A 10000-nucleotide genomic window follows, 5' to 3' on the forward strand; every position below is an offset into this window, starting at 1 on the left:
GAGCCGCTGAATGTTGTTAGCCGTCTTCTGCTTCCAGGTGGATCTCTGCTGCACTTTCTCTGTCTCTTAAAGAAAACAGAGTGCTAACGAAGTCACAGAGTGCTAACGAAGTCACAGAGTGCTAACGAAGTCAGAGTGCTAACGAAGTCACAGAGTGCTAACGAAAAGACAAAGACTCTCGGGGAAACCACAGAAGGGACTCCTGTCCACGTCTCTGATGTCAATTCATATGTTTCTCATGTCTCATCCTCAAAATGTAACGTCCTGCGGTAACCTTTGGACAGGTGCTATAACTTCTCATTACAGGTGTGTTATTACAACAGATCCTGTCCTGATTTTACTACACTACCTGAAGTAAGTCCCGCCCCTTCCTGTGTCCACCACGGGACTTTATTTCAGTAAAAATGTGTTCGGTAGTGAACAGGGAGAGACACATAATGTTTAGTTTCTGTTTGATCCTGTTCTCGTCTCTCTCTCTCTCTTTCTCTCTCTCTCTCTCTCTCTCTGTATACATCACCTCGCTCGCTAGAAAGATAAACACTGTGGGTCCTATCTTGCACCCAGCGCAGCGCAAAGCCCAACGCAAGTGTCTTTGCTAGTTTAAGACCATCCAGCGCCTACGTTGTTTAAACAGCAAATGCACCTGCACCCATCTGTGGCCCATTCTGGGCGTGCTGGTCTTACAGGGAGGTGTGACAAACCTCATGTGTGTAATCATGGCTCAATTCAAGAACATTGTCGGTCTCTCCCCGTTCACTACTACCGTATTTTCCGGACTATAAGTCGCACTTTTTTTCCTACTTTGGCTGGTCCTGCGACTTATAGTCAGGTGCGACTTATATATCAAAATATAAATAATTTAACATGTTTTTACATGTTAATTCATACTGAAAACATTACCGTCTACAGCCGTGAGAGGGCGCTCTAGGCTTGTGACAACTAGAACGCTCCTCCTAAAGACAACTGAGAAAGAAAAGAGACAAACTGCAGGTAGTAAAATATGCAGCCCCGAAAACGGTAATCGAGCAGCAGAAAGAGAGTTTGAAATGAGAGAAACTTATGAGGGAGACGGGAGAAAAGGTGACTCTTACTGCAATAAGAAAACAAAGAAAGCTAATCGGCTAATCGGCTAATCGTGGGCTGAAAGATGTCCAGAGGAGGAGGAAGGAGTCTGGAGGAGCTCGTTCACGGTGCAGCTTCGTCTCCACGCCTTTTAATACCTCCATGCTCCACGCCCTGCTAGCTAGTTGTTCTGGTGCTATTGTATAGTTCAATATCTGTTAATGTGTTACGTTAACATACCGGACACCTACCGTATTCAGCCTGTTGTTCTGTGTGCTATTGTGTAGTTGAATAACTCTTGTATTTATAATCTAAATAAATGCGACTTATAGTCCGGTGCGACTTATATATGTTTTTTTTTCTCTTCATGACGCATTTTTTGACTGATGCGACTTATACTCCGGAGCGACTTATAGTCCGAAAAATACGGTAGACACATTTCTACTGAAATAAAGTCCCACGGGGGACACAGGAAGTGGCGGGACTCAACCTTTCCTCGTGGGTTACTGCTCTGAACTCAGATCTATACATCATGTTTTATACTTTGTGTTTTCTGATCCCATGTCCCTCTGACCCTCTCCTGTCCTGACAGGTTCTGCACAAACGGAGATATCCGCCAGGTAAACATGATTGGCCGTTAGCTTTACCTCGTCCCGTGTGTTTTAAAACGTGTCGCGTGTGTTTCTGGCTGCAGGTTCAGAGTTCTTGCTGCCCGTCAGAGGATTCTTCTGCCTGCTCTGCAAGCAGTTTTACGGAGACGCCATCTGTGCAGAAGAGCACGTCACCACGCACGCTCACAACGAGAAGTACAAGGTAGTCTATCATATCTGCGGGACAATCGCATTGTCCCCACGTGGGAAATCAAATACCTACCAAAACAAACGGATATTCAAATAGTAGAATATTCAGATCCAGCCAAAAACTCCCACATGGCTCGAACGCAGCATTGTGCAAAGTAGACGGGAAATCTGTCCTGTGTTTCCAGGTTTAAGATGGATGGATGGATGGATGGATGGATGGGTAGGTAGGTAGATAGATAGATAGAGGGGTAGGTAGGTAGGTAGGTAGGTAGGTAGGTAGGTAGATAGATAGATAGGGGGTAGGTAGGTAGGTAGGTAGGTAGGTAGGGGTAGGTAGATAGAGGGGTAGGTAGGTAGGTAGGTAGGTAGATAGATAGATGGGTAGATAGATAGATAGAGGGGTAGGTAGATAGGTAGGTAGGCAGGTGGGCAGGCAGGTAGATGGGGGGTAGACAGATGGGGGCAGGTAGGCAGGTAGATAGATAGATAGATAGATGGGGGCAGGTGGGTGGGTGGGTAGATAGACAGGGGGGGGTGGGTAGGCAGGCAGATAGACAGGGGGGGGTGGGTGGGTGGGTGGGGTATGTGGGCAGATAGATAGATAGAGGGGCAGGTAGGGTGGGTGGGTGGGTGGGTGGGTGGGCAGGTGGATGGATAGGGGAGTTGGGTGGGTGGGCAGGTGGGTGGGTAGATAGATAGGGGTGGGTAGGTAGGTAGGTAGGTAGATAGATAGAGGGGTAGGTAGGTAGGTAGGTAGGTAGGTAGATAGATAGATAGAGGGGTGGGTAGGAAATCTGTCCTGTGTTTCCAGGTTTAAGATGGATGGATGGATGGATGGATAGATAGAGGGGTGGGTGGGTAGGTAGGTGGATGGATGGATAAAACATCAAATCATCCATACAGTGATCGTAGTAGACAGCTGTTAAAACATTAAAATATATGTGTTTATTAACACACTGGTATCTGATCAGTACTCCGTATCAGAGTCGGTTTCAGGAAGGAAAACCTCTGATATATAGTATATTTAACAAAATAAAACCTCTACCGTACCAGTTAAGAGTTAGACACACTTTCGCACTCACTTGAATGGGAGCGCATGTCCAAACTCTTGACTGGTAATGTATATTAAATATGATAGATAGATTTTTATTGATCCCAAAATAAAATGGGAAATTCCAGTGTTGCAGCAGCAAAAAATATCAGACACACCAACAGAATATACATGAAATAATAATAGGATAGAATATAAGAGCAAATTATTTAAAATATATACAATATAATGAATACAAAGTTTAAATTACTATAAGTATTGTTTCAATTGTTGATTTTATCTTCTTGTGTCTGTGTGTCAGGCAGCAGCTTTGTGAAGACTTTTTCTCACTCTTGTCTTCCTTGTTTTAATGCCTTCCTTCCCCAGAAACAAATGTACGAGAACCCTCTGTACGAACAGAGGAGGAACCTGGACCGGCAGGCCGGACTAGCCTCCGAGACCAGCGGCAAGAAACGCAAACATGAGGAGGAAGAGAAGGGCAGCAAGGACCGGGAGGACAAGTCCAAACACAAGAAGGAGAAAAGGGACAAAAAGAAGGACGACGGGAACAACGAAGACACTGTTGTTCTGAAAGAGGAGAAAGTTAAGAAGGAAGCAGAGGAGAAGTCGGGCAAGAAAGAGGAGGATTTTAGAAAATCCAAAAGCCTGGAAGAGGAGAGGCCTGCTTACAGCAAAAAAGACGAGGAAGACAAGTACAAAAGCAGCAAGAAGGACGATAAATACCGCTATGGCCGAGAGGAAGAGGAGAGGGGTAAATACAGAGGAAGAGAGGACGACGACGACAGGTATAAAGCAGCAGTCTACAGAAGAGACGAAGAGTATCGGTTCCGCTTTCGCCGGGACGATGACGACCGATACGACGAACGGGCCAAATACGGACCGCGAGAAGACGAGTTTAAACACGGTAAATATTCGGATTTAAGATCCAAATACGAGCGAGATCGAGACGAAGGGAAACTCAAGGCGGAGAAGCAACCTTTGAAGAAGCCGGAGGCGGGAAAACCAGCAGGGAAACCGGACGTCTGCAGACCAGAGGCTCCGCCGAAGCCCTACGAACAGCCCAAAATCTTCTCCGGGCCCAGTCCGGCCATGAGGGCGAAGCTACGCAAGCAGAGCCAGGAGGCCGGCAAACCGGCAGCCGCGACAACCCCCGCGGCAGCCGCCGCGGCAGCCGCCACCGCCCCTACGTTCGGAAAGTTCACGTGGAAGAAGAAGGAGAACGTTCTGGCAAAGGAGGCGGAGAAAGTTGCCGCGGAGTTCATCAAGGAGGACGAAGAGGCAGCGAAGCAGAGACTGCTCCTACCGGAGGATTCCTTCGCTAAATCTATGGCCGTCGCTAAAGAGATCGCCCAGAAGGTAAACGTTAGCCGAGCTGTCGCTGCCCGATGTGAGACGAGCGCAGATTTGAGTCGAGCATGTGTCATTAGGGCCGGATATCGATCAGAATCTGTCCATCCGGTGCCAATTTCGATACCTCAGTTTCGATACCGTTTCCTAACGATGCTTTTTTCGATACCATAATGTTTTAAAATCCATTTCAACATCAACAAAAATACATTAAACACAAAGCTTTTATTTTCCACCTTAATTGTAAATCAAAACAGTTATCAAAATTAAAATAATCTGGTAAAACTGCTCACTCAGAGTAACATTAATAAAAGTGCCTTACAAGCTCAGCCTGTCAGTCAGTCATCTGGGCAGAAAAACCACCGCTGTGCCTGCTTGTCTAACAGGAAGGAAGTGTAATATGCAACCATTAATATCACCTCACCATTAATATCACCTCACTATTAATATCACCTCACCTTTAATATCACCTCACCATTAATATCACCTCACCATTAATATCACCTCACTATTAATATCACCTCACCTTTAATATCACCTCACCTTTAATATCACCTCACCTTTAATATCACCTCACCATTAATATCACCTCACCTTTAATATCACCTCACCTTTAATATCACCTCACCTTTAATATCACCTCACCTTTAATATCACCTCACCTTTAATATCACCTCACCATTAATATCACCACCTCACCTTTAATATCACCTCACCATTAATATCAATTAATATCACCTCACCTTTAATATCACCTCGCCATTAATATCACCTCACCATTAATATACCTCCTTTAATACCTCACCTTTAATATCACCTCACCTTTAATATCACCTCACCTTTAATATCACCTCACCTTTAATATCACCTCACCTTTAATATCACCCTCACCTCACCATTAATATCACCTCACCCTCACCTCACCTTTAATATCACCTTTAATATCACCTCACCTTTAATATCACCTCACCTTTAATATCACCTCACCATTAATATCACCTCACCTTTAATATCACCTCACCTTTAATATCACCTCACCTTTAATATCACCTCACCTTTAATATCACCTCACCATTAATATCACCTCACCATTAATATCACCTCACCTTTAATATCACCTCACCTTTAATATCACCTCACCTTTAATATCACCTCACCTTTAATATCACCTCACCATTAATATCACCTCACCTTTAATATCACCCTTTAATATCACCTCACCTTTAATATCACCTCACCATTAATATCACCTCACCTTTAATATCACCTCACCATTAATATCACCTCACCTTTAATATCACCTCACCTTTAATATCACCTCACCTTTAATATTTAATATATCACCATTAATATCACCTCACCTTTAATATCACTATTAATATCACCATTAATATCACCTTTAATATCACCTCACCTTTAATATCACCTCACCACCTTTAATATCACCTCACCATTAATATCTCCATTAATATCACCTCACATTAATATCACCTCACCATTAATATCACCTCACCTTTAATATATCACCTTTCACATTAATTAATATCAATATCACCTTTAATATATCACCTTTAATATCACCCTTTAATATCACCTCACCTTTAATATCACCTCACCTTTAATATCACCTCACCTTTAATATCACCTTTAATATCACCATTAATAATATCACCTCACCATTAATATCACCTCACCATTAATATCACCTCTTTAATATCACCTCACCTTTAATATCATATCACCTTTAATATCACCTCACCTTTAATATCACCTTTCACCTTTAATACCTCACCTTTAATATCACCTCACCTTTAATATCACCTCACTATTAATACCATTAATATCACCTCACCATTAATATCACCTCACCATTAATATCACCTCACCATTAATATCATCACCTTTAATATCACCACCTTTAATATCACCTCACCTTTAATATCACCTCACCTTTAATATCACCTCACCTTTAATATCACCTCATTAATATCATATCACCTCACCATTAATATCACCATTAATATCACCTCACCATTATATCACCTCACCATTAATATCACCTCACCTTTAATATCACCTCACCATTAATATCACCTGTTTAATATGTCACCATTAATATCACCTCACCTTTAATGTGTCACCATTAATATGTAATGTCACCTCACCTTTGTGTGTGTATGTGTTTGTGTGTCACCTGTAATATCACCTCACCTGTGTGTGTGTCACCTTTAATATGTGTGTGTGTCTTTAATATCACCTGTGTGTGTGTCCATTAATGTCACCTCACCATTAATATGTGTGTGTGTGTGTGTCTGTCTGTCTGTCTGTCACCTGTCTGTCTGTCTGTCTGTCTGTGTGTGTGTGTGTGTGTGTGTGTGTGTGTGTGTGTGTGTCTGTGTGTGTGTGTGTGTGTGTGTGTGTGTGTGTGTGTGTGTGTGTGTGTGTGTGTGTGTGTGTCTGTCTGTCTGTCTGTCTGTCTGTCTGTCTGTGTGTGTGTGTGTGTGTGTGTGTGTGTGTGTGTGTGTGTGTGTGTGTGTGTGTGTGTGTGTGTGTGTGTGTGTGTGTGTGTGTGTGTGTGTGTGTGTGTGTGTGTGTGTGTGTGTGTGTGTGTGTGTGTGTGTGTGTGTGTGTGTGTGTGTGTGTGTGTGTGTGTGTGTGTGTGTGTGTGTGTGTGTGTGTGTGTGTGTGTGTGTGTGTGTGTCTGTGTGTGTGTGTGTGTGTGTGTGTGTGTGTGTGTGTGTGTGTGTGTGTGTGTGTGTGTGTCAGAGCTCTGCTCTCTGTCAGTATACAGAGAAGACAGATAAGCTTGCTCTTAAGCGTTCAGACACTTTTGGAAATTTGGCACCGAAAAATTTATAATTTTTCGATACTTATAGGATCGGAGAATTTTTTTCCGGTGCCATAAAAGTATCGACGTTCGGTACCCAGCCCTATGTGTGTCACAAGTAGGGCTGCTCGATTATGGCAAAAAAAAATATATTGAAGTTAATTTTAGCGATAATTTAACACGATTGCTCGTTGACTTCTGGGAAGATGTTGTAATTATTGAACTTAAAAATACATTAGAGTCGGTTTTGAACTTTGCCTCAATACTTTTCCTATTTAAACTTTATTTTTCCATTCAGAACACGAGAGAAAATAAGACTTTACTGCAAAACGTAATGAGCTAAATATTTTTTTTTTTCTCGATTATTCTGTTTTTGTGATCATTGGGAGCCGAAATCATAATCACGATAAAATTTTGATTAATTGCACAGCCCTAGCGACAAGTAGCCTCCAAGATGCTAACGGCTTTTTGAGCTAACGCATACATAGTCCATGAGCTAACGTTAGCAATCAAACAATCATAGATAGCTAAAACGTTTTTGAAATGACTACTATCTTCTGTTATTGTATGTAAAGAGAAACATTTATTATTTTATGGATTTCACAAATTTCAGTATGTCACGTTATGCAGTAAACTGTTTAAATCTGAGCATGCTCGACTCACATCTGCACTCGACTCACATCGGGTGGTGAAAGGACCAATGGACCTTTTTCACAGCAGACATTTTGACTTTGACTTTTGACTTGGAAAAGCACAGCTGAAATTGATAACCTTAAAGTGCACTTATTATGAAAAAATCTCTTTTTCTGGGATTATTTTGTGTCTCTGGTGCTTCCACTCTTATACAAACTTGGGAAAAATAACCATACGTGGTGTTTAGAGTGAGGTACGGTTTCTGAATCTCCGATTTTATAACGATTTATCGTGCAGGCATAGCACTTAGCACTTTAATTATTACAATTCTCAGGCTGTTCTGTTGTCTGTGCTGTCATGTGTGTCCTTCTTGTGTGTCCTATAGACGCTGTGTTGCTCTCATGTTGATGCTGATTTCAGAATGTTTTTTCTGTGACATGTTTATGTTGTGAAGCGACACACTGTAGCTCTATGTCCAAGACAAACTTCCCCTCGGGGACAATAAAGTGTCTTCTATTCTCTTCTATTCTGAAGCTCGGTGGCCAGCAGCCCGTGCCGCCTCCCTGGGTGTCCAACGGCGCCAACCGGGGACGGATCCGCCCGAACCTGCCTGGACCGGCGGCATTCATGAGGAAAACTGCCATGTTGGGTAAACCAGCTCCTCTGAATACCTTCCTCTCTATCAGACCCCAAAACACCGGCTTACTGGAACCTGTTCCCCAAGATCCACCACAAATCTCTGATGGTCTCGCAAAGGCTCTAAGTGCTCAGAACACCCTGCTGGAGAATAAACCGCAGCCACCGATTGGTCCACCTGGGACATCTGAGGCTATGCCTCCGCCAACGGTACCAAAACCTGCACCATTCCAGGCTAAATCGCCACCGTCTGTGACAAAACCTGCACCATCTGAAACCAAACCCCCGGCAGCTGTGTCAGGACCTGCACCATTCAAGGCCAGGCCCCCACCGTCGGTGTCGGGACCTGCGCCTTTTGCGGCTAAACCTCCGGCGCCAGTTTGTAACCCGGCTCCCCCGGTTTTCAAACCAGTCGAGGCAAAGCCTGCTTCGCTTGAGACTACCCACTCGCCATCGATGGCTAAACCGGGGCAACAAAAAATGGTGAAGATTGTGTCTGATGTGGCGGCTCCCGGCGTACCGGAGAGCGAGCAGACTCGCACCGTGTTCGTCAAGCCTCCGCCGTTCATGAATAGGGGGGACGGAGCTCAGAAGTCTGAGAAACATAAGACTAACCTGGCTGCAGCCAAAGCCCAGGACTTGTTCGACATCTTCTACAGCAGCCTGGGCCAATCGGGCGCTTCCTCCATCACCAAACCAGCAACAGACTCTAAAGCTGAAGGGAGTAGCGCCGATAAAAAGCCACTGCCTGTCCCAGACGCACCAAAACCTCAACCCCAACCTCAACCTCCTTCCCAAACTCAACCTCAACCCCAAACTCAACCTCCTTCCCAAACTCAACCCCAAACTCAACCTCAACCTCCTTCCCAAACTCAACCTCAACCTCCTTCCCAACCTCAACCTCCTTCCCAAACTCAAACTCAAACTCAACCTCCTTCCCAAACTCAACCCCAACCCCAAACTCAACCTCCTTCCCAAACTCAACCCCAACCCCAAACTCAACCTCCTTCCCAAACTCAACCCCAAACTCAACCTCAACCTCCTTCCCAAACTCAAACTCAACCTCAACCTCCTTCCCAACCTCAACCTCCGTCCCAACCTCAACCTCAACCTCCTTCCCAAACTCAAACTCAACCCCAACCTCCTTCCCAACCTCAACCTCCTTCCCAACCTCAACCTCCTTCCCAAACTCAAACTCAACCCCAACCTCAACCTCCTTCCCAGCCCCAACCTCAAACTGCGGTCTGTAAATCTCCGCAACCAGACTCGCCAAGTCGGCAAACTCAGCCCGAGTCAGACATTCAGATTGCATCCGTTTGGTCCTTGCAGACCACCGAAACTTCAGCCCCCAATGTCACTCCATCTGAAGCGCAACCAACGCAACCAAAACTGAATCCAACAGCCCAGTTTCAGGCTAATATTTCGACTCCTAAATCCCAGGTCACTCTGGCCCAGACTGTACCCCGAAACGAGCCCCCCACTCCTAAATCTGAGTCCCAGATCGCTGCACCCACACATTTGGAGGTCCAGAGAGTACCCCAAAACAAATCCCTGAGTCCTAAATCAGAGTCCCAAATCGCCCCAGGAACCAATTCTGCCGAGCTGGGACCTTCCCCTCAAACTCATTCCCAACCTCAACTGGAC

At 44.5% G+C, this 10000-nt stretch overlaps 2 protein-coding genes across 2 annotated transcripts in view; both read left to right on the forward strand.

Annotated features, from left to right (window-relative positions):
• LOC114571635 (nuclear factor 7, brain-like) overlaps positions 1 to 10000 on the forward strand; it is a 430007-nt gene that overhangs the window by 410160 nt on the left and 9847 nt on the right. The gene's annotated exons all lie outside the window — the stretch shown is intronic.
• The window catches only part of LOC114571808 (proteoglycan 4), a 24171-nt gene that overhangs the window by 13790 nt on the left and 381 nt on the right, over positions 1 to 10000 (forward strand). The window contains exons 4-6 of the mRNA XM_028602999.1: positions 1757 to 1875; positions 3280 to 4269; positions 8255 to 10000. The exon at positions 8255 to 10000 is cut by the window's right edge and continues 381 nt beyond it. Coding sequence (XP_028458800.1) covers positions 1757 to 1875; positions 3280 to 4269; positions 8255 to 10000 — 2855 coding nt within the window. The remainder of the gene's footprint in view (positions 1 to 1756; positions 1876 to 3279; positions 4270 to 8254) is intronic.

This window comes from Perca flavescens, chromosome 17 (assembly GCF_004354835.1).
Source record: "Perca flavescens isolate YP-PL-M2 chromosome 17, PFLA_1.0, whole genome shotgun sequence".
Lineage (NCBI taxonomy): Eukaryota > Metazoa > Chordata > Actinopteri > Perciformes > Percidae > Perca > Perca flavescens.